This window comes from Aptenodytes forsteri, unplaced genomic scaffold (assembly GCF_000699145.1).
Source record: "Aptenodytes forsteri isolate BGI_AS27 unplaced genomic scaffold, ASM69914v1 Scaffold241, whole genome shotgun sequence".
NCBI lineage: Eukaryota > Metazoa > Chordata > Aves > Sphenisciformes > Spheniscidae > Aptenodytes > Aptenodytes forsteri.
The window spans coordinates 2,092,942-2,118,687 of NW_008795252.1; the positions used below are offsets into that span (position 1 = coordinate 2,092,942).

General features: G+C 40.0%; 1 protein-coding gene across 1 annotated transcript in view; it reads left to right on the plus strand.

Moving 5' to 3' along the window:
- The window catches only part of CACNA1C (calcium voltage-gated channel subunit alpha1 C), a 521,583-nt gene that overhangs the window by 351,566 nt on the left and 144,271 nt on the right, over positions 1–25,746 (plus strand). Inside the window, exons 8-9 of the mRNA XM_009278953.1 lie at positions 8,689–8,792; positions 16,125–16,297. Coding sequence (XP_009277228.1) covers positions 8,689–8,792; positions 16,125–16,297 — 277 coding nt within the window. The remainder of the gene's footprint in view (positions 1–8,688; positions 8,793–16,124; positions 16,298–25,746) is intronic.

Sequence of the window (25,746 nt, forward strand, 5' to 3'; positions counted from 1 at the left end):
TTTTCTAAAATAAACCAGGAATTATGGTTCACCTGGATCAGAGCAGGTGTACTTGGGTGAGGACATCCACAGCAGATTCAACATAGTCTTTGTTAGCAGGGGTGAAGCAGCAACCTCTGCAGACTCCATCTTCTCAGATCTGTCTGCCCCCTTCCCCTTCTCTCTTCTGGACTCATCTTCCATTGCTGCAGTTTCTTTGATTCTTTCTCAAGGGTTCTCTGTTGCAAATTAATCTCTTCCCTTGACGTTTCTGTTGTCCTCATCGAGGCGGTCCTTTCTCAGTTAATAGCTCCATTTAGCTCCTACAGAGAGTTCTGTACAAATGGCCAATATTTCTAGCTCAGAGTGGAATTTTAATTTGCCCTTTCCATCACTACAGAGCATACAGAACAATTGGGGAACCAAGGTACACATAGGAATCTTATTATTCTTCCCACTGCCCACATATGATGAATCTTGCCTGCATTATTTGCTTTTACCCTACAGTGACTGGTTAGCAGAATAACCTGTCTGGAGCATTCTCTGCCCTGTTTCATGATCCCTGTGCACTTGTCTTCATCCACCTCTGTCTTGCCTTTCTCCTGAAGACACTCTGAAAAAAGGTTATAGATGTCTATATGTACATACAGAATTCACGTACAGAATTTGTAAAATTCCATAATTGAGGTAACACAGTAAGAAGAGCCTTAAAAATAAGTGCTTGGAGAGAACAACTGAGCTTAAAATTTGTCTTCTCCTTCAGTACTTCAAAATAAAAGAAATGTGATTGTCAAAACAAATAATTTTTAACAAAGCAACTGATCAAGTGCTGCTCCTTCCTTTGAGTGTCATCAGTTCAGGCTGAAGCTGGGTTGAACTCTCCAGTCTCTCCTTTGCATCCATCTGATAGTGCCAGCTACAAAATGTGGAGTATTTCAGAACAGTCGTAAGGAGCAACTGTGGCTTGGAGTCCCTTTAAGACTATTAGGATGTTGATGCTTAGAAAGAAATTCTACCCAGAATAAGAGCAAAGGCATCTGGCGTCCTTTGCTTATATTTTAAGCCGTTCAGAAGCAATTTTATTCCATTGTTCCTAAGTCCATAAAAGTAAATCTAGTTTATTTTTTTTTTTATATTTTTGCTTATTACAAGGTTTGGAGTTTTGTATTTTTTTACCTCCATCTCTGTCCTTTTGCCTTGAGTCAGCTCTGAGACCTTAAATTCCCACTCCTTATCACCTGTCTTAAAGACTCAGCAAGGCTGAAAGAGTATTTCAGGTTGACAAGATAAATGATAACACTTCTCATGATGCACTGGAATGTCTAGACTGAAATGCTTAAATCTTTTTGTCAATTTTTAGTCACTATGTACATTAAACTACTAATTTTTCCCAGGGAATTTCAGAAAATGAGCTCCTTGTCATATATTTCTCCCAATCCTGTGCCCCATCCCATTCAAGCAGAGCACTTATGCATATCAGTTAATTTCTGCTGGTAACAATAATATTGACCATTGACTTCAATGGAATTATTCATATGCCTTAAATTATGCACATACATGAGTACTGGATTAAAAACCAACCAAGCAAAGACAACTGATTAGATTTTAAATATTGAAGGAACTGCAAGGTGGAATCTTCATCCTTAGGATAATAATGCACTAAGTCTAAATTCAGCTTTAAGGATATATGATGGGTAATAGGAAATATGATCCTTTTCTTGCTCCTTCTGTGAAGGGTGAAGTCAGATGGATACATGTGGTGTATAGACTTACTTGAAGTGTATGTGCAGACCAGCCAGGAATTTCTCAAGTAAAAATGTGCTTTTTTCATGTCTTCATTGACATGACATGCGGCAGCCTCACACCATTCAGGCTCAAAAAAAATCAGCAGATTCAGGATGTGTAGGATTTCAGTGCTAAAGAAGCAATCCCATAGTTTGCCCCACAGGTTAGAAAAAGTGCTTATGGAGCCTGACATACATAGAAAGTAAATTTTAGTACTGTGTCCCTTTTTACTGTACCTTTAGTTCTGTGTTACCTCATTGAAATCTTTCTGAGGCTTCTTTTAAGCATTTATAGTTTTGTGAAAAAGTTCGAAATTGTGAATGACAATGAGTAATTTCCTTGTTAAAGCAATATTAAGAGCAGTAGGGCTTACAATAAGTTGCAAAATGCATAATTAATATATTTATCACAAGTATTGCATGAAAAAAACAGTATAACATAAGCAGTGTACTGTTTAGAGATCAGAGAAAAATACACCGTGCAGGATTTGTTACCAGAGCTAACCAGCAATACTAAATTTTTGCATATTTAGGGGTTGGTTTATTTGTGTGACGGTCTCAATAGTCACAGTCCAATTGCCTACCTACGAGTTGTTTAACAGCATGACCCCTAAAGAGACAGTCATCAGATGTCTTAGATCTCTAAGGAGAAGAAGTTGCGAGAAAGAAAGGAGTCAAACCTTCACATCACAAGTCCTCTGCCTGCTCTGACTACTAGCAAGAGCTTTCAAGGCAAAGACTGCAAATACTGCAGAGCCAAGGTGTTCTTAAGCCCAAATCAGCTCTGCAGTTGAGAAGTTAACCAGAAGAGAATGATTCATTGAACAAATAGTTTATTTTTTGTTTGCAGAGCAGCCCCAGAAATCATGCTATCGCAAGTTACAGTTGTTAGTTGGATGTTCTTAGGAACTGCCAGCAATATCCTTTTTCTTATTTGGGATGAATATTTTGTTCCTCAGCTATTTCTGCTGATGTAATATATCTAGCATGAGGAAAGGTAGAAAAACGAATCTTTCAAAGTTTTACTTCTTCACTGGACAAATTTATCCGGACACTTTCTGGGAAATTCACCCCACCTTAGTTACTTCTGAAGGGTTACATTGGTTTTATAAGACCTTTTTTTTTCCCCTGACTGTATGAATGCAAAGCATTTTAGTCAGTCTGCAGTTTCAGAAACAAAGCAAAGCTTTAACTATCGTGAAAGCAGCGTGAAGATATAATGGAAGCCAAAGAAATAATAGAAGAGTAGGAGTACTTTCCTTTCTAGGCCACATAGCCCTTGCCTGAGATGTAGTGTTTACTGACTCTCTATAATGTAGATTTTTTTTTTCTTTAATATTGTCAACACCACCATAGCTGTAAAGGGTGAAGTTCCACCCCACCCTCTGTTTATTTTAATTGTTTTTGTAGCTGAGTTCTGACTAAAAAGTTTTTGGGAAAACATTTTTCCCTCACGGTGCAAAACAGTGCGTCATCCTATAAAAAAAGTTTCTAGTGTTGTTTAAGCAGAATTTAAAGTTGTAGTTCCATGAGCGTATGTGTGAATGAAACGCATTCGCCCAAATATTCATGGGAAGAGAAGGAAAGGGGGAGTGGAAAAAGAAAATTTATGTTTTAATCCAAACCTCTTTACTTTGTAATTGATCAATGTTAAATATCTAAATCTCACATTAGTATATGCATGGCCCTTTATGTATCACCTGAGCCACGCCTGCCGGTAGGCCACCGTTTGATCTTTGATCTAAGCTGAGGAAATCACTTCTATGCATCCTTGAAGTTATGAAGGTGCTTAAGTACTTTTCCTGAAAACAATGGTTTTCAAAATGAAGGCTTGAAGCAGGAAGATACATTCAGTGACAATTGTTACCTCTTCTTTCTGCTGTCTCCTGCTCCCAATATTCTCCAATTTTATATCGTTACACAAAAGACTTGATTTCAACTAGAGATCTTGCTACTGGCCATAACCATTACATTTGGCTAGATTATTTCCAGAGGCAGTGAATTCCACAGATAGGCTGCATAAAATAGCATTTCTACACAAAATTTCCAAATTTACAGCCCTTTAATTTTATTGAATACTCTCTTCCTCTTGATTAATGTTACTCTGTGAAAGGTTATACACTTCATTGTAGAATACTTGAAGCACTTGACTTGTATTTAAAAAAGGCTATCATAACATTCTATAGTCATTAGAAATCAATTAGCAATTTATTCAAGAAATAGAGGCCTAGCCGTGGTGTCCTAGCTAACTTACTTTTCATTAAGCTGCAGCTCTCTAGTATTGTGCACCGAACAAGACAGATTTCATTTTTTTCTTCAGCTTGCTGCTTTCCAGTGACAGTTGCCCTTCTATGAGGGATTAAACTTTTCCTGTAACTTTCAGTTATTTTTGAAAGATGTTTGGCACAAAGTATCAGGGTGTGGGTGTGTGAATTGTGAAGTCAGCAGAATTTAGTGAATTGTGTCTTCCCCTCCCATTAAGTGACTGGAAGACCTCCACTATGTGCTTGGTGATGCTCAACCATTATGTTAATAGATAATATGCCTCTAACATTATCTTTGAACTATGATGCCTGTGTAATGAATGAGATACTTGCAAAATGTGCCAGACTATTATCCCTGGGAAAAAAAAATTCTCTAAACAAGTAATGCATGCATATCTCCCTGTGGCTTTACCAATATGTCTTCACTTATGTCTTCTGAAGAACCAGAATACATAGGTACAAAGGTCTATTTATAGATATAAATAAAATTTTATTCCTTGGCCCCTACTGAAACTGCTGGTTGTAACTGTGATCAGCAAACTACTGAATTAAAAATCCTGGTGCTATTTCTAGGAGATTATCTGTATCATTGAGAGAAAGCCTTCAACTGGACGTTGAAATGCTGTAGTCATGATAGCAATTAAGGATGCTTGGCAAAGGAAGAGCTCTTCCCCAGTACACAAGGTCCATCAAACCTCAAACGTGCTGAAATACCCTGTTTTAGTCATGATGCCGAGTGGTTTCTCTCCCAGTGAGGCAAGGTGGTATCCCACTTTGCAGATTGGAAAGCTGAAGCATAGTGAGCCAAAATGATGTCCCCAGAGTGCCGGAGAGGGTATGTAGCAAATCATGAGAAGCAATCTAAGATCCTTGTCTCTGAGGTCTCTGAGAGATGATGCATTAATGTTCAGAAATGTACCAACTTTCTCACTGTTGAGAGTAGTGAGATGTGAGTGTTGAGATGTGAGCTGTGAAAGATCAGGCAGTTTGACTCAGAAAGCGGAATTATTTCTATAAATGACAGTCTGCAGATTCCCACCAACGCTGTGCTTCCAGCTGACCTAACAATTGTCCCATACATGCTTAAGTTGACATCAGGTTGCAATCACCTTGACTACTGTAGCTGGAATATTATAATTCAGACATACGCTGGCTGATAGTCTTTGTTCAGAACTGTAAATTTAGAAAATGATCCACCTTTTCTGTTGAGATTCATATGGTTAATAGTAAACACTCGGGGAAAAGAAGTGTACTCAGTGACCAGAGCTGAACCGTGTATCAGGAGTTGTACTGTCCATCCTAGAGAGGTAACCTATAACTGAACCCTTTTCTGTTCACTGTAGACAACAGTACAAAATATATTTTGCAGACCTCGTTTTCTGCACTCAGTAGTGTGCAAATGGTAAAACTCCTTCTGATCTTGTCATGACCTTCTGCAGCTTCTCCACTTCACTAGCATAATTAGGAAAAATCAGCTCTACCACCTAAGTTAAGCTTGCAGTGAAAGCTTCCAGCTGCAGTCACGTAGGACATGTGTATGCATACACACATGATTAATAGCTACATATTTGCAGAATGATAATAAGTTTCCAGGAAGCCATTTCAAACACAGGTGCAAGGTTTTTAATTATAACTGTATGGGAGCATTGTTCAGTTGAGGACAGTCCATCCTGGGCTTCTAGGATACTTCCATTTTGGAGGAAGCATTTCCAGATATTTGGAAGGATACAATCTTAGCCAAGGATTTAATGTTTCATAAATGTTGATACGTTGCTGTTACTGTTTTGAGTAAGTCTATTTCCTTTTTTCCCCCCAACTTCTGCCAAGCAGCCTATATCTCTGCATTTCTCCTGCAGACGTTTTTCAAGAGCAAATAGTAAGCTCACAATGTACTGTCTCCTTATCAAAGGGTTTTTTCAGCAGAATTTACCAAATACCTGATGTTATATCAACATGTAACATACTGTCCTGTCACCTGTGGCTCAGTCCCAGGTGAACGGAATAATCTCACCTTCTACTAAAGAAAATGAGATGTGAGAGCAGCAAGCATAGGGAGTCCAGCAACAGAGAGACAGTAAGTACTCAGCTGTCTGTCAAATACTGATGGTTTCTCTACACGTGAGAAGCTACCACTGTCTCTGCCTCTCAGCTTCTCTGTTACGTATATGACTGGGCAATAAAAAGGAGATGAAAAGCTGACCTCCTAAAAGTTCAGTGTGAGAAGTCCCAAATGCTCTGCTGTACCAGAATGCAGGTCTATTTTGGGAGACTAATTTGTGCTGATGCTAGCTGGTACAATTGTTATGCAATCATGCAGGCATTGAGAATAGCCAGAGTACACTATACTCTAGTTATATACCTTACCAGGCCACAATGGAAGCTTCTTGCCATCTGGAAATTTCTTCATGCCAGAGTAGTACAAAAGGACAGGCACCTGAATTCTGTACCCGGCACCCTGGCATTTGCTATTTAGGATTCACTTGTACCACAGCTTTGAGAAGTTCCATTTTTCCAGCTGACTTTCCCAGCTGACAAAAAAAAACTGTCGATAGATAAATACTGTACAGCTGAGGCTTTTTTATCACCATCTATCATAATTAGAAGGAAGTCGACTCATCATTGTGCCTGCACTGGTAAATTCTTATGGCAGTTTTTCAAAGTAATCCATACATATTGTTTGTGCTGATTGCTTTATATAGATAGCGGTGTTCTTTGTAGAAGAGAGAGGATGTAAAGTCTCATTTCTTCACTTAATTCCAGCTTGGGTAGTTAAGTTTTGCCCACCTAATTTCTCGACTGTGATTTCAGGTGAATATTTGCTTCCATTTTTATATACCATGATGTTTTGTTCTCTTTAAAGCACTGATGTGTTTCACACCAGAGTGTCTACTTTTTGGTCATGTGGGATGAAATTTGGCTTGCAAAAATAAAGAATAATTAGTATTATTTATAAACTAACTGAACAATTCTACAAAAGTATTGAAAGGGAAACTGGGTAATATGCTTAGGGAATGTTAGAGGGACGCCTGGATTCCTGAAGAGAGGTGTTCAGGCACTCTCTTCTGACCACCAAATGTATTAATCCTGTGAGGAAGGAGCTGATGAACTGTTTTCACAGAGGCAGATTTTGAGCTTATTTTTTAATGAGTCTACTTCAGTTCAGTCGCAGCTGAAGGAGCCCTGAGATAGAGTAGTGGATCGGCCCATTGACTGTGGACTATTGCCAGACAAGGACTTCAGTGACTGTACTTTGAAAGAAAAACGGATAATGGACTTTCATTCATAAAGAACTGATTATATTAGTGTTACTCTCCTGCCTTGTCTTGCTGAAGGTCTGAAATTCCTTTCCTGAGTTGTTATGAATCTTGAGTCAGATCGCCTCCCCTGAAGTGTGTCTCAGTGCCCATGTATGGAAGAATACTTCTTCTGTGATCACAACAAATGCTTAGGTTGCAAAGGAGAGAGCATTTTCCTGGAAGGAGAGGACAACATATGATAACATTTTCAAAAGCATGGAAAACAAAGGAACCTAGGCTGCTTTATGCCTTTAGGTACTTTCAAGTCTGCAATTTACGTTCATAAATCATTTTAGTGCTCCTGAAAATGTTAACCACCATCTGTTTCTTTAATGATGCTATGTCTGGCTCAGGAGATAAGTGTTTATGAAAAGTAAAGAAGAAGGGACTCTGATATTCTTGATACTGTCATGAAAGTGAGATTCTATTAAAGTATCCAGCAACTTTCCAAAATTTTGAACTTTGAAGGAGATTTCAAGATAAAATGGTGTTTATCTACTAGATGCTTTTAGAATATATACAGTATCTTATTATGTGCTAGAGTTGCTCTACACATAATACAGGTTCTGGTGCTAAAACAATAGTCTGCCTGCTTCATTTGCAGATATTTATCATAGTGTGAAAGCCAGACCTATGCTCATGTCATTCAGTTTACAGTCTCAAAGTCTCTGAGTATTCAGTTGTGTAGGAATCATATTTTGAAGGAGAGATTCATCCTTCAAGGAGAGAAAGGAAGTTTGTGAGAAAGCTTTAGAAAACACTTGACCAGGTCAGAACATGATGGGCCTTGAAAGGACATTCCTCAAAAGCATACAGCTACTGCCCTCACTGTGGTAAGCTGTGAAGATCATTACCAGAGCATTGCCAGGGAAAGATCAGTATTTGCCCACAGCTACCACATGCTTCTCTCTGAGTTACATGTACCTGTGCTACACATGGGAAGTAAACGTGATCTGACAACACACTCTGGCAATGCTTAGCAAAAACTAGCAATATTTTCACTGGCAGCAGAGAGTCATACGTATGTGTGGCGATTAGAATAGAAGTTTAGAAGTCATCACATGGACGCTTGTGGTGCTGTGAGTAAACTCCAGAAAGTGACAGTCCGCAACTCTGAGCATCCAAAGAAGTGCTCGTATGGCACATGGTTATATCTCAGCCTATATTAATCACTGCCTGTAAGGAAACAGCTAGAGGAAAAAAGCAATCAAAGGAGCGGTCACATCAGAAAGAACATACAGAAACACTTGCTATGATTTTGTGTAAACCAACCACAGGCTCTGTTTACAAACCTTTCCATCTGTTCCTTTGCCTAATCATTTCTGCTTTCCCTCTCTGTCTTCTAACTTTCCTTCGTCTTTCCAGATGCAGGACGCTATGGGCTATGAGTTACCATGGGTGTATTTTGTCAGTCTGGTCATCTTTGGATCCTTTTTCGTTCTAAATCTGGTTCTTGGTGTGTTGAGCGGGTAAGCTGACAGTTTTGGTGTCCTTTTTCCAATGCTACAGGGCAAGACTCCATAATAAGGGTTCTTCCCTGTCACCAGGATTCTTTCAGAGGGATTAAAAATCTGAATCCAATGAAGCTTCACATCAGCTCTCAAATATTTTGACAAAATGTTCAAACATTGCTAATAACAATACAGGTAACAAAAGAGGTGTTATTCTCTGACAAAGAAATTCAACCTCAGGGCATTTAAAATCGCTAAAGTTAACCTGTCATAAATTTTTAAAAAAATGGCTATTGAAAATCTTACTGCTGGTGACTTGGGATCTCTTTGGCTGGAGCCTTGCAGCGCTCAGAATCTGAGCTTGTCTCACTAATTATCATTCCACTCTTCCAGGTCAATGATGCCATAGGAAGGGACTGGCCCTGGATCTATTTTGTTACACTAATCATCATAGGGTCATTTTTTGTACTTAACTTGGTTCTCGGTGTACTTAGCGGGTAAGCAGTACCAGGAAAATGTTTTATTATTGTTTATTTTTTAAAATTTGTATTTCTATTCCTACTCTCTGGTTACCAAAACAACGGGCAGTGGCGGGTTGATTTCAGGAACCTTAATAGAAGGCCTAGGCTATTGCTGTGCCAATAGAAAAATATAATGGCATGGAAGGAGTCTTTTGACTAAATCAAAGGAATACAAGACAACTCTTTGCCTGTAACATGTTTCTCTACCTAAAACCTCTACCTGTACTCTGTGGGAAGAGGACGACACTATGCTCCCCTGTGGGCGAAGCATACCATTCACCACAGAAGCAGGGGATTATAGTAAAATCTCTGGAAGAGTCAGTGGGACTGAAGGAGGAATGAGAGCATGAGACAAATCCCTTCACATTGGTGGGATGAGATTCCTACCAATTATGTCTTCTCACATGAGAAATTTTCACATTGCTTAGTATCTCTAAAGCACAGCCTAATGGGAGACTATTTTCCCTGGAGAGTGTCTTGGGCACGTTTCTTCTTCAATAAGCACATCTTCTCTGTTGTGCGGATTACAAGCCTAGCGTGATGCAGGGAGAAAAAAAATCATTTCCCTCTGACCTTTTTTAAGGATGAACAGAAAGCAGGAAAATTCCTTCCAGTGTTTAAGCATCCCTAAGACATCTAGACATTTAGCTATATTTCAGTTCTGCAGTATAATCCTCACCGCAAAGCATCATTTTAGTAGCTTTGATTAAAAACAATTCATATTGTCCCCAGTAGCTGAAAACTTTACTGCCCCTGGGGAGCCACATAATTAGAGGAATCAAGCCAGCAAACATTCCTGACAAGATTTAAAAAAAAAAAAAATCCTAGAATTAGGCTTCTAATTCCATATTTGGGCATGACTGGGTGCCTACAGCCATTCTATGTACATGGATAAATATGGTATGAGGACTTTTATTCATCCTCTTTTTCTTTGTTTCTAACATCCTGCTTCCTTTAATGAGCTCTAAATGAATTAGATCAGAGCATGTACCTGTTGCCCGAGTGGGCAGCCCTGAAATCCCCTGTCTTTTAATCATAAGAGAGGGAAAATGATCTCCGAGCAGGAGAGAGGACTTGATGCCTCACAGAAATTATGTCCTCAGTACTTGGGCCAACAACATAGGAAGGGGCGGTAGTAGGACTGGAGAAGAAGATCCATCAGTGGCCACCCTGCAGAGGCAGGTAATAGCAGATCTACAGGAGGTGTTACTACTGTCTTCTTTACTGCATTGAAGGAGACGTGCAGCTAAGACAGCTGCTGCAAAGAGGATTTCCAAGCAGTAACTGGAGAAGGAAAAAATCCCCAGTAATGAAGTGTGAGGCAATAGTCTCTGTTTGGATATCTGGAGAGTGATACTCTGGGTATGATTTTAAAATGTAAGCTCCTCGTTTCTCCAGGTGGATACTCTAATCAGCAGGTAAGGATGTCAGCAGTAGTGGAGGATGATGACCAGCTGACAGAGGGAAAGTGATCTGTTGTATCAGAGGTGCACTCAAGGACCATATAAGATAGTGGTTAAAGATTATATAGTATCTGATTGGATAAACAGTGCCTGTGAGCTCAGCCCTGAGGAGTGCATACTGTTGAAGCAGTGCTGATTCAATTTACCCACGCTTGGATTTGTGTCTGTACATAATTAAAAATTGAATTTCCTCTCTCTTTCATTTTTCAACTCGAGAAAGTGTTTTGGGGCCTAGATCTTCCACCTCCTGACATACTGCAGCTAGACCACCACAGCTAGTGGTAAGAGATGGAAACAGGCTGTAGAGAGAACTGAAATCAAAGATGAAGTTCACCTTGTTTAAGCTGTGAGTCACTCTTTCTGGCTGTGTTCACAGTGTTATGACAGCTGCACTGTTTCTGCAAAATTTTTCCCAACTGGGGAAAAGTAAAAAGAAACTTAAGAATTTGCATCTATGAAAAAACACAGAAATGATGGGAGAAATGTTCCAAATTTTGTTTGGGCTAAATAAGCAGTTCTTAAACAATTAACTTTCTAAAGCAGTTCTAAATTCTGTTGAGTTGCAAAGTGTCTTCACTTTGCAGATTCAGCTCTTTTTTAGAGACTTGCTATTGGTCTGATCTATGTAGATGATCCTCCTGTCTGTTCTATGTAGATTCAAAGCAGCATTCCTGGTCATCTTTGTACATCCATTCTGGGCATCTCTGATTTCTTCCCATTTATTTATTTCAGGAACTTCACCAAGCATGTCGTGTAGGTAGACTTCGTCAATGACAGATTAGCTTAGGTTTTTTTAATCACTTCTGAATACGTAAGTGTAATTAATTGTACTCACAAAGACACTTTGATTGCACCTGCAAAATCAAATGCTGAGTTCTGCTGTGCCTAAAGAGCTCATTTGTAATTTGTTTTTCCTCAGGTATGTCATCCATTCATGGTCCTTCTGGTGAATTTCCTTGTCACATGCTAAGCTAAATAGTATGACAGAGTATTCTTGTGTAGAGCTGTAATCCTCTTCCTGTCTTGATTGAGCACAATATAAAATTCATGTATTCCAAAGGAAATATCCAGTCAGCAGATCACACAGTAGATCTCCTGAGGCCCAAGCAAAAGGATTCCACATTGCTGTGAGCAGTGAAGTCCTTCTTAGAGGTCTCTTGAGATCAGAGATGTTCACATCTGTGTTATCTGTTTCAGTTAGTCAGTGAGGAAAAAAAATGGCAGTGTGGGTTCAACTTTCAGACCTGCATGCCTAAGCATATAGATTCACATTTCTTTTATATTTTGCCTAGCAGTGATCCAAATCCCAGGACACAGGCCAAACAAGCAGTTGCCTAGGGCAAACGGAGGGCAGAACAGTCTTTTCTTCTGCTTTCAGAGGATCCTGGAAAACCCAGTTGGCTGCTTTTGATGCTCTTGCTGTCAGGGAAGAGGTCAGAGTAAATGGGAGGCTGACTATGGTTGTAGCTCCTCCTGGAGCAGTTTTTGTAACCTTTCAGGACTTTTTCCTAGTCTTCTGTCCCCTCTTCCAACCCTTCCCATCCCTTGGTGCACTTGTCAGGGTGGATGAGGTTTGAAGCCTTGTGCTGTTCTTTTAGTAGTAAGCAAGAGTTTTGAACTGCTAGAATTCTGCTGTTTTGCTCACTTTCCATCACTCCTCTAAATGTGAGAAATCATATTGAGATCAGATGTAGACAAGAATTACCTATATTCCATCATCAAGATGGGCAAGAGAAATTTTCTTCTGGAACAGCATAGGGTACAGAGCTGGGTGTTTATATTTATGATCTTGACCCACTCTAATCTCACACAGAGAAAACATCTCTCCAGAATACTCTGCTTTTTGGTATTCCCATTGGCAGACGTATCTTATAATTTTCTGGGAGAAGCAAAGGAAAGTGTTGCAAACTGAATTCTGGTAAAAACAACCAGATTCAGAGACTCTTAAATTGGTGTTCTTTTGTTCACTGACAAGAGACAGATTGCTTGGTAGTTCTGCAAGCCTTTGTCGACCTTATCCTGACGTGCTATTGCAATCTTTTTTGAGAAGGCCACCTCCAGAGTCAAGATGGCACTTCCATCAGAAAGCTTATTTGGTCCTTGGCCTCCCTGCTGAAACTGCAAACAATGACCATTTATTGCCAACTGTGATGGTGGCAGAGGTAATGTGCACACCTGCCTGCAATAGGAACTGGACTGAGGTCACCAACTCATTTCACATGGGATGGTAAATGACCATTGGTAGTAATTCTTGATCGTGAACTACATTTGCCTGAGTACAGGCTGACATTCCACATGGAAAGTGGTTTGAATGGCGTTAGCAATTTCCTGAGCCACCTGTTCTCAATGGTTTAATGTTAGTAGAGCATAGAAACGGACATAATTTAAATAAGCTGTCTTCTTTGGAGTGTCATCTGAGATGTGGAATATCGTATATTGTATAAAGGAATCTGCAACAGCAGATCATTTAGACTAGGCGATCACAGTATTTTCAGTTGTGCCATTAAAAAGCTAGGTAACAAGTGCACTGCAGACAGTCAGTGTAAAGACATTGTGCTAAAATCTCACCTTGCTTTAGTCGGCTCTCCCCCCAGCCCAAGTCCAGTTTGAGAGAGACAGTAAGTGGGGACTGAAAAGACCCAAGTAGGCATGCAGCTTAGATGCATCTAACATAAAGGATCCACTTCACTGCACAGTAGGAATTCCACTTTCTGTAAGCTGGGCTGTTTCATGATGTTTTCCACTTTGGTTTCTGAAACAGCCCCTTGCAAGTTATATCCATGCAAATATAAATAGTTCTCGCTTGGAGTTGAGGGCTTAGTCCCTTTCAAAATTAGACCCATTTGTTCTAGATTCTAAAATACCAGTTTAGGAGCCAACAATTGAAATATTGGGATTTGATTTATCAAACTGGCTTAATAATACATAGCTTCATTCAGTGATTTTTTTTTTTAGAGTCAATTCATTAATTTGGATAAGGCACTATGTCTGACCCAGAGGAAAGATGTTATCGAAGCAGAAAATACAACTGGTACTGATTGGATTTTTTAAAAATTCTTTGTACAGTTTTTATTATTGTTGTTAGGGGGTTGTTTGTGAGAAAAAATTATTTTTCATTCTTGCCATGCTTGCAATAACTGTTTCTGCCTTGTGGTTAAGTTTGGTCCCAAACCAACCAACCAGGGTTGACTGTGGTCTACCTTCAGGCCTGAGAAGCCGATGATTCTCTTCTTCATGTCCACCTTCATTATCACAGTCCCATGGGATAGGCTGAACCCTCAGCAATGTGACAGCGGTGAAGGTCACACAAGCATACTTTGTCATATACTTTGGCTTGAAATGAAGGCATCATCCTACTGTCATTCTGCTGCAGTGCTGGTTTCGTGCACAGCTCATAATATTAAAAGCCTGTGAAGTCAATGGAAATCTTTCAGTGGGTTTTGGACCAGACAGGAGGGAAGTACTTCACCATCACTGTTAGAAACTCACCTCCATCTCAGTTGCTTGACGACACTTCACATGGCACTCATTAACATTTTGGGTAGGATTTTCATAATCCTAATATTATCCCATCAAAGTTAGTGGTAGTTTTCTCATTTGTTTTTGCAGGAGCAAACCTAAGGCAAATATTAGGTGGAGTCTTTTTTTTTTTTTTTAAATCCACTCATTGCTGACAGTCATCAGCAAGGGTAATGGATAATGCATTGGAGAGAATGACTTTACCTCTCATTTCTAGACACAGTGGGGCATATTATCTGTTGTGTGTGCCTTGTGCAGTGATCTGCTTCAGCAGATATAAAACTTAATGCTTAAGTACTCTTGGTGCAGCACTTTTCACAATCATTAAGCTTTTTAAAATATAAGCACTAAAACCAGGTTTAGAACCACAGGAGAGTCTCTAAATGGAGGTAGGTCAGCAATTCTAGGAAAAAAATAATGCAGTATAGGTGTCTCTGAAAGAGAGGGAGAAACATTAAATCCACATTGCTGACAGTCATCAGCAAGGGTAATGGATAATGCATTGGAGAGAATGACTTTACCTCTCATTTCTAGACACAGTGGGGCATATTATCTGTTGTGTGTGCCTTGTGCAGTGATCTGCTTCAGCAGATATAAAACTTAATGCTTAAGTACTCTTGGTGCAGCACTTTTCACAATCATTAAGCTTTTTAAAATATAAGCACTAAATGACAGTCATCAGCAAGGGTAATGGATAATGCATTGGAGAGAATGACTTTACCTCTCATTTCTAGACACAGTGGGGCATATTATCTGTTGTGTGTGCCTTGTGCAGTGATCTGCTTCAGCAGATATAAAACTTAATGCTTAAGTACTCTTGGTGCAGCACTTTTCACAATCATTAAGCTTTTTAAAATATAAGCACTAAAACCAGGTTTAGAACCACAGGAGAGTCTCTAAATGGAGGTAGGTCAGCAATTCTAGGAAAAAAATAATGCAGTATAGGTGTCTCTGAAAGAGAGGGAGAAACAGCACCACAGCCAAAAAGAAAGCAAAGCAAGCACTTGGGTTCATAACTAAGCAACATGAAATTCTTGTCCCTATGCCCTCTGTTTTAAGCCTATATTCCCAATAGTGGTCTTTCATAAAACTACCAAATGTCTACCCTAGTTCACTTTCTGGCAGAATCTATTAGTTTTGTCTACCCATGATCTATCATGTTTGTCTACCCAACTTGAGATTTGAAAAATATGTTTCATGTCAGATAACAGCCCTGAATACTGAAAGTCTGCAGTAAAACATTGAGGTCTGAGTTTTCAAATATATTGTCCAGTACTATGGGTGAAATTGCCCATAATTAAGTGTGTACAGAATTGTGAGTACCGTTAGTTATACTTACCATTAGCCCAATTTAGTTGTGCATACATATATAATCTTAAGGACAGATTGAAACCTGGCTAAAAATTAGAGCCACCATCTCACTCTCCAGATGTCAGATTATTGTCAAACAGTTCATCGTTGAATTAAATTAACCATTATTCATATAGATATTTATGGATAACTGTTGGAGAATATCAAGTGGTAACAAATATTAGAAAGTGTATGGTATTGTACATAAATGTTACATATGCATTTTATTTGAATTGTCAATCAAATGTTGAGAATGAAAGGATTAAAAAAAGGTATTCATCCTTTCCTAAGCATTGGTAAAAATGTGGATGCTCCAGCTGTTTTACATGTGTATCTAGCAAGGATAATCCATTCATGTGTCTGTCTTGAAAGAATAGAGAAAGCTGGGTGTGCTACACAGGATGTGGAGACTTTCTAGTGGAAATCAGTCTAACCCATTGTTTTTCAATCTCTTCCTTCCCTCCACCTATGTCCTGTCCCTCCCTCCCTCTTGCTAGGGAGTTTTCCAAAGAAAGAGAGAAGGCTAAAGCTCGGGGCGATTTCCAGAAGTTACGGGAAAAACAACAGCTAGAGGAGGATTTGAAGGGATACTTAGACTGGATAACTCAAGCAGAAGATATTGACCCAGAAAATGAAGATGAAGGCATGGATGAGGAGAAGCCTCGAAACAGTAAGCAATTTTCTTCTGTCTCTCTCTCTCTCTGTGCTTTTAGCAAGGGAGCCCATGCCCACCTGGTCTGGTGCTGAGACTGCTTACAAGGAAGAATAAGTTCTTCCTGAGACTCTCACTATGCTTATACACGATTCCAGTTTAATTCCTGTAGGAAGCTGTGGGAGGGAGAAATACATGTACAATAATTTATATTGTTCTGCAGATCCTCAGTTTCTTGTCTGTGATACTGACATAAGATCCTGATATTAAACAGAAAAAAGATCAATAATTGCTGTTAGAAGTCCACTACTGGGATAAGTTTTATAATATACATGTCTCCATTTATTTAATTGCAGTTCAGTATTGCAGGCTGTTGACACAGGGTTAATTACTTTGAAAGCAAAGGTTTCTAGGCAAAGCAGTGCTACAGTATGGGAGAAGGGCCAAATCAGCCCTGTTGTACATTAAGTGGGCCATCTGTAGCTCCACTGAAATCAGTGGAATTGTGTTTGCTTTTGCCAGGCTGGAATTAAGTTCTCAGACATTTTTTGTAAGGGAATTATCTCTTACTCTTCTGTTCTGGGTTAATTACTTTGAAAGCAAAGGTTTCTAGGCAAAGCAGTGCTACAGTATGGGAGAAGGGCCAAATCAGCCCTGTTGTACATTAAGTGGGCCATCTGTAGCTCCACTGAAATCAGTGGAATTGTGTTTGCTTTTGCCAGGCTGGAATTAAGTTCTCAGACATTTTTTGTAAGGGAATTATCTCTTACTCTTCTGTTCTGGAGTTGAGAAGATGTTTGTGCAAAGTGAGAATTCACTAACTATCTCTTCTTATTAGAAATCCTGAAGAAAGAAGGGCTTGAAGAAAGCAGTGATTCCCTACATTTCATTACCTTCATTGAATCTTCTCCTTCCACCTCCTCTTTTACCAATACAGGCTGTGTAACACTTCAGAAACCCCTAGCAGTTATCATTGCAGGTCATACACTTGGAAAATGTCAGAGTTGGAACCTTTAGACAGTTACACAGTTAGTGGACGCTGGCTCTACTCTTAGCTTTCGTTACATAAATATGCATTTTCCTAGTTTGATTTTGGAAGAGAAGACATGAAACATTTCCCTAGAGATCACCCTTCCTACCAAACAAGCAAAATCCATGGGATGATCCAATCAGAAACATATTCTATTAATAGGAAGACTGGACATGGGATCACGAATCAGATGATCCTTGAGGTCCCTTCCAACCTGGTATTGTATGATTCAATGCCATACATTCCAAGTGTCAGGTCTAAGGGCAGTGGTTGCTAACTAGTCCCTCGTACACAGCATATCATTCTCTGTGACATTGTGGCTTTGGGTCACATTATCCGTTTTTGTTACATGACATACCAGGCTTGGGAACAGATGTCTGCAGTGCTTAGTGCTATACACTGTAGCACTACACTAATTCTACTAATTAGTAGAATTACGCCTCGGTTGAGAGGAATTGCTCAGGATGTGAAGGAGGCTGTGGACTGATTTTGGCCATGTACTGGGGACAACAGTCATGCTAACAAAACTCTCTGCACCAGAGAATAGCAGAGACCAAGCAAACAGGTCATGAAGTGTATTTGCCTATTCTTCTGACCTGTGTGCCCCATCTAGAGCAGGCTGTTGATAGCAGTATTCTTTATTAGGTGCTATTCATTAGCACCTATGGCCTGTATCTATGAATGCTAAATTAATCTATCTTCTAGCTTTGGTGTACTATCCAGTGCCGTACCTTGGCCTTCTTCCCGCCACAGGCTTTTTTGACTATGGAAGTAAAGGGTCTCTGTGCTGCCATCCTCTGGTGAGGAAGCAAATAGCCTCTGGATACAGACAGTAAAGAGCAACACACACACCCCCATCCCAAAGCCAATAAAAATACCTGGGTGCATGCCCCCGCCTAGCAGAGTTGTGGAGCTTACATTCTGGCCTTTTGTATCACATAAATCGCCTTTTTTTTTTTTTCTCCCAGTAGGCTGTTGTATTTACTTTTGCACACTGCAGGTACCATATTGTTTAAGCTCTGTTGTATTTCTTGATACTTCTGAATTTCAATCTTTATTCACATGACAAGTAAGAATGTATTTTCAAAGCCAAATAGCTTGCAGGCGTCCTCTCCTAAGATGTCATACTCATTTCATTGTTTGACATGCTTATCTGTCATGTATGTCACATGGGAAGAAACTGCTGGTATACTTACTGTATCTACCTATGTGATTCCACATCTTGCTTATCCTACTGCCTACAAACATACCTTCTGCAGAACCATCTCACCCTGCTCAGGTGCTGGAGACTAGTTTACTAACCAGCTCTGACCAGGCCTGTCTGCTCTCCTGAAGCTGAGTCACGTTGCAGCTGTACTGCTCTTGGGGCTTGATAGGTATCTGCTAGAAAAAGGGTTGAATGAACACCGTGTAACAAAATCAAACAGAGAAGTAGAGTCCCTTTCTTTAATGGCTTCAGCTTAAGATAATACCACAGAAAAGGTGCCACGAGTAAGTGACAGGGTGTTTTGTTTGGGGGGGGCGTTGTGTGTGTTATCTACTGTGTTGAATGTTTTGGCGTTCATGCCAGCAGTCAGTCACCAGTAGGGTTAAAGTGAGGGAGAAAGATGGTATTAATTCTCTTCCAAAAACCATCTACAAAATAAGCTCCAACTGTAAGGGACAAATGGCACAGCAGTTCAGGCAGAGTTGTAAATGCCCTCAGGAATACCTTTGGCTTGATTGCCCCTAAGACACTTGAATCCCACCTACTAGCTGTGCTGAGCTTGTATTGCTGATGGTCCAATGTTTTCCTTGTCTTCTTGTGTTTAGCTCTTGCTGAAAGAGCTCAGATGCCTCATATGCGGCTTCAGTGTACTTCTCTCTCAAGTGCTCTTCAAAGCTCACTGCCTTCTATCTCTAGTGCAATGTCCTGAACTCCACAGAAGAGTGTTACTGCCCCTCTCCAGCATACTTTGTTCAGTGATGAATTAATTAATAATGTTGACTTTTAAGGTATCAGCCCTGAGCCTTTCAGATAACAATTCACTGAAGAGCACAGGGCAGTTCAGACCTCCCAAAGCTGCTGTTTTAGCTCAGCAAACTTCAGGGGTTGCCTTTGCATCAGTTAAATTGTACTGATGTTCAGGAGCTGTGGGCTCCTGCCGGAAGTCTGACAGTGACTCACACCATTACTTTAAAGAAGTCACATCAGTTTTTGTTTCCTCAGTTTCCCCTTGGAGGTTGTTTCGAAGCTTGGGGCTTTTTTTTATAAAGAATATCAGAAGAGTTCAGAAGTTTAATTAAAATATACTTCTTAAACCAGAGTCTCAGCTAATGTAAACTCTGAGATTCAGCAGTTTACACCATCTGTGCTCTGACACAGGTAGTCTACCTAAATTGAATCATCCCAAACACAGAGAACATATGTTTCCAGTCTCTTCTCTGTCCTTGACTGCAGAGGCAGGTTTTACTGTCATCTCACTCTGTAGAGAGGGCTGCCTGCCTGTCAGCGTGGGAACTGTCTCCTGTAAAACAGAGAATACAAGGTGGAAGGGAAAAGAAATTCACTTGCATCCCCATTTGGGTTGACTGCCTGTGCCAGTCCTTAGGGCATCATCAGTCATATTTTGTACATGACACTGCTTTCCTGAGGCTGTCAAACCTTGCCCTAAGTCTCCTTGGGTGTTTACAGCCCTTAATGAAATGGTCAACAAGTCCAAGGACTGCAACAATGAGAGCCTTAGTGGAGAAAAGGGTGAGAAAGAAAGATAAATGCAGCCAGAGTCGGACAACCTGTGCAGCCTTTAGCTGATGCCCTCCATAGCAGAGGTCTTGGCATTCTTCTGAGGCAGTTTATTACCAGTCGTCTCTCACGCGCATAGAGGGGCATTCACAGAGCAGGCTGAATTCATTCTCTCTGTTTTGGGAAGTGCATGTTTAAGACAGTTTTTCCTTGTTGTTTGCAAACATGATTTTGCCATTATGGCAGATGTGAGGTGGGAAATGTGAAAAGGCTTCTGGGGGCTGTTTGTGTTGATGGTTTTCTTCTATGCTCTTTCCCTGACGGGCCTTCTGCATGGGAAGAAAACATTAATTTGACAGAGGAGAGAAACACATGTCATGGCACAAAACAGCTACTGAATTTCAAAATTACATGCTAGTAAAGAGAACTGTCCCTCCTGTTGCCACAGTAACTGGGATTTTGCCCTTTTTTTTTTTTCTTCCTGAGAGTGGTCTGGAATGCATCTGTTTTGCTGTGGGCGGAAGCAGGAAACCTCAATCCAACCCAGATTCTCCTCCTATTGAAATTAATTGGCAAAACTCCCATTGACTGCACTGGGGTCAGAAAAAAGCTGTGAATGGGCAGGGAGAAGTAATTTGATGTTTCTGACTGCTCAGATTTTGCCCTCCCTCTGTTTCCCTCTATTTCAGTTCTATTTGGTGCTGCCGCCTGCAGTGTGAGTATGACCACATTAATGTCAACAGAGTCCCTAAGAGTAACACAGCCCACTGCTTGGCCTGGGATCTGATAAAAAAGGCATTCTGTGATTCAAGACAACTCATTCTTCTAGTTAAGTCATATCCAAGGTAGTACTGTAAATTCAAAAGCCGATTTGCAAGTAGCTTACCCTACAAAAATTTAAAGTCTAATCATACTCCAGGGCTCTATTGTAATGGGGCTGATGGCTGTAGATAATCAGGTTTTTATGTTACACAGCAGAAAAAGCAGTACAAATCAATGTGTTGCCTATCAAAACCATATAGCAATACTTCAGACAGTTCATTAAATAATGAAAGGTATGGGAGGGAGGTTGACTGTACGTGCAGATTTATGCCTCAGTTGAAGTGGGAATAGAAGGTGCCCTACTGAAGACAAAAAGTACAGAAATACAGGCAGGTTCTAAAACATGTAAAAAACTAAGCTGTTTAAAAAGAAATAGTCATGAATCTTCACCTTCAGAGCAATTATTGTAGTGCCTTAGTGACCTTTGGAAATGTTTGTTAACATCTGAGTTCACTGCCTCTAAGGAATCAACTGCAAACTAACTTTTTGGTGGACCACAGATTTTGTCTCACTCCTACAACCAGTGTTACTTGTGAACAGCAGTAGTCATGACCAGGCAGTAGCGTGCATTTAATCACAGGCTTATGAGAGTCTTCCCTAGGAGAAAATGATTTTGAGACAGGGAGGAAGTTTTCAGCTGCAAAAGTAAAACTTTTAGAAGAAATTGGGACCTCTTGGACCACTAGAACTTTTGGAAAATCTGTGTCTTCCATGGAAACGCTTTGTGCTTCTGAACATCAGGATAGAAATGATAACAGGAGAGCTGATGGTTCAAACAGGAAAAGAGAAGAATTTGAGAACTCTAGAAATAGAAGCCTCAGTAATTTCAACCCAAATGGGTTTATTCCCAAAAGCTCCAATAGCAGTTTGACTCTATTACATAACAGGGATAAAAGCATGACCACCTTTCTCTAAAAATTCAGGCTTTTTAGGAATTATTTATCCAACTCCTGTTGACTTAACTTCCTTTTGCAAAGTCAACTTTTATACCATAAGGAGACTCCGTTGATTTCAGTGAGGCTATGTACCAAATACTTTCCATCGACTGTAATGAAAGTTGTCACTAAGTCCTGTGCAACCCTTTGGAGAAGTTAGCAGTTTGAAGCTGTTGGCTCGAGAGAGTTTTGTGTACGGATCTAATCAGGATACCAAGATAAAAGAACACCAACTTGTTCAAGTTTTACATTTAGTAATTTCAATGTCAGCTTGCTCTGTGGCCTCCAAATCATGTGCTTAGTGTACTGACAAGGAAGCAGCTTATTACTTTCAGCCTGAAAAAATAGCATGGTGCTATGGGATAGTGTCTAAGGCAGAAAGTACATAACAGGATTTTCAAAGACTTGGTTACAGGCTAAAATTTTAGGGTGGCCTAAAAAACTCTTGGTCCATTTTCTATGATGAAATTTAATGGGAAATGCACAGCTAGGGAATTAACATGGAAGATGCAGAGGGGAAAATGAGAGAGAGTGTATTTACAAGATGTCTATTTTAAACTCAGTCTTGACCATTACTGCCATAAAACTCATGTCTTCTTACTCTATGAGCAAAAAGATGGTGTACTGAGTTAATTTTTGTCTCCTGTTTAACAGAACATACTTGATCTTGTCTGTTGACAGCAAGTCAGTTCACCCTGATTTATTCTAGTTTCATCTGCAGAATTTGTCCCAGTGTATTTCACATACACATGGAAGGACCCCTTGACAGGCATGTACAGCTTGATATTTCAGAGGATTTTTGCCTATTGTCAAAAAGCAATTAAAAAAAACACAGGGTGCTCGCATGGGATTTAAGATCATCTAAGCAAAAGCTGGAAGAGGCACAGGCTGGAAAATGAAACCTTTATCAGTTTAGTTCCTCCAACACTAGTTGGCAATTTAAGAATGGTATCATACAGAATCATAGAATAGTTTGGGTTGGAAGGGACCTTTAAAGGTCATCTAGTCCAACCAACATATAACCTGGTTGCATTTTGCTTTCAATATGTAAATACAAGGAAATAAAAGTCAGTGTTGTAAAATGATTTATTATCTGTCAAAACCTCATCTAAAGAGGAAGAAAGCACGATGTCACCTGCTTTTATCATTGTCCACTGATGTGGAAAACAATCATCTGGTAACTAAGAAAAGATTAGCTGCAGTGCAAACAATTGCAGGCATTTCACAGTGGCACCTGATAGGTGTTTCACAAGGGGTTTAGCAGCTGTGAGAGATTTATTCTCTTTCACCTGGAGACAGAGGGACAAAAGAAGTGCTTTTTGGTGTTCACTGCATCACCGGTTTCTTCTAGCGGAAAAAAACTCCATGAGGTTCCAAAACATGGTTTACTTAGGCAGGAGTGACAGCAACTCCGAGCTGTGTGCTGTGCCCAATGCATGCACTGTAGAAAACAGTCCCAGTGGCATTTTTCTACCTCGCCATCTTTTGAAGTAGTTCATATACTGCTCTTAATATAGACACTACAGTTTGAGGATACTTACTAAAAGGCCTTTGTAAATGATAAGTCAGATTTGGTTTTGTTGTGTGGTTCTCTTCACGGAGAAGCTCAGGTTGCAAAATGCTGCATGGGTTTGTGCTACAGATGTCAAGCTGGAGTCTATAATTAGCATGCTACCTAGAAAAAGCTTCTGGGACATTAGTTCTCACATTGGGCTGAATCACTCCTGCAGTCCTTAGGCAAAAATCCTGTTGAATTTGCTGGGGATTTCGCCTGGGTAAGGGCTTGGGCCCCAATCTGTTTCATCTGAGGTCAGTAACAAAACATGCAAGTGTCAGCACTTTAAAATGTTGCCCAATGTGAGGTCTTCATGTGCCAGAGGCTTCTCTGTGCTCACACGACTTGAATATTGTGTAACTGTCATCCACCAAAGGGAGAGTACGAGGTATTCGGGATCTGAAATGGCTTACAGGACTGAATAGTCCAGATAGAACTGTTTGCCCAGTGCATAATTCCACCGGCTAAAATGCAGTTATATCTGGCATAAATCTGACCCGTTGTCATTACTAGCATTTTGCTTTCATAACTGTACTTAAGCAAATGTGGGATCGGACCCAGATAAACTTTTACATCCTAAAAAGGAAAACCAACATATATCAGAAAAGAACGAGGAAGCATTTGTGAGGCTTCATATTGACCCTTTAGGTAGCTGCGGCAGCAGAGTACCTAGGGCAATGATATTCAGCACTGTAGGTGAGAGAAAGTAAAGCTGCCATTTAAAAGTGTCACTTTCATTGTGTAACTTTTTGTGCAGCTGACGTAGCAAAAGAAAGATCATTTAGGGTGATTCTGCTTCCACTTTTGCCCCATGTTCCATCAATGTCAACAAAACTATGATGCCAACATTTGACTTTTTCCTATTGGAATGGAAACAAAACTAAGAGTAGACTTCCCTCCTGAATCTCTTCACATGTTGCTTTCTTTTTTATTATGAGTGAAAAAGCAAGGAAGCAGTAGGACCCTATCCTTGATTGTTTTGTCTTCCTCCCCCTTTCCAAGAGGAGAAAGAGGAAATACTTAGAGAGGAAAAAAATTGTTTTCTCCACAAAGTGAAATGAAAAACCTTGGGGTTTAAGCTATGCTTAGAAATGTTTCATATACAACATTGATTCTTTAGAATATATATGCAGGTTAGTACTTGGAGAGGGGAGAAATGTTGTTCTGGGCTCTTTTGTCTAATTTAAAGAAAAAGGCACAGAAAGGCTGAATGATGTTCTCAAGGTCACCCACCCTCTCAGTGCCAGCATCTCTCACACCATTCTCTGCCCTCTAGACCAGATCTTTGACCTTGGATTGTATCACATAAGGCATTTACAGGTTTGATCAGGGTGGTTTTGAACTATTTTCCTTCTCCGGGAATTCACCGTAATTATCTTAATCACTTTAATAGATACAATTTTCTTGTTCCCCTGAATATATAGATGGTTCACTTTGTGTGAGTTAATCTTTGTTTTTTATTAGTAATATAATTTAACAACCCAGCTTTTATCAAAAAGCAGCATATAGGTTCATTGTTCTGTAGATTTCACAACTTCCTGGTTTCTCTTTCTCTCTTTCTGGCTCAAAGGAAGCTTTGATCATAAAACAAAAAGCAAGCAACCATTTGAAAACCTTCTTCCCCTTCCTTCTCTGCTGATAGTTACTGCTGAGGGTAGGCAAATCCCAACTAACCAAAGGTGATGTAGAAGCTGTTTATCTCAAGCCTGCGTTTTATGTCAAAGCACAGTATGGAGAAAACAATTTGTTTCCTTTGTTTGAATGAAGAGCAAAAGAAGAAAGAGCTGCTGGTACTCAGGAAGCCTCAGGACAAAGCTATGGCCAATGTTACAATCTGTAATTCTGAAGTAATTTGTTCCAACATAACATCAGAAGGCCTGATATTGTTTGGTGAAGTGGGAAAAGCATTTCTAGAAAGTAGAGCAGAGTAACTCTTCAGTTTGGGGAAGGTGGGCCAAATTCAGGCATGTGTCTGACTCCAGCAGCCAGCTTCTTGAGTGAGTGCTGGTGAATAGTGACAGCTCTGAGATAATTAACTGACCCTGAAAGGGTCACTGCAATGAGCATCTACCGAATCTCTGTGCCACTGCTGCCACTTTTGCGTGGAAGAAGGGAGGGAAGTGTGGAGAGCAAACTCCAAAACTGTGCTAATTTCTGCCCGCAGGCTCAATTTTTCTTCTTACTCCTTTGCAGGCATCAAAAGCTGCATAAATTAGATAAGATCCCAGGCTGCTGTAGTTCATGTCTGGGAAAAAACTCTTCCTATAAGATCCTCTGTGACTGAAAAAGTTTTGTGGTGATCTACACGCGCTCTTGCTCTCTTGCAACTGAGGATCTGTCTCGTGTTGTTCAACTTACAGTTTTTTCCAGCTTCTCCCTTCCCTGACTCTTGTAACCTGG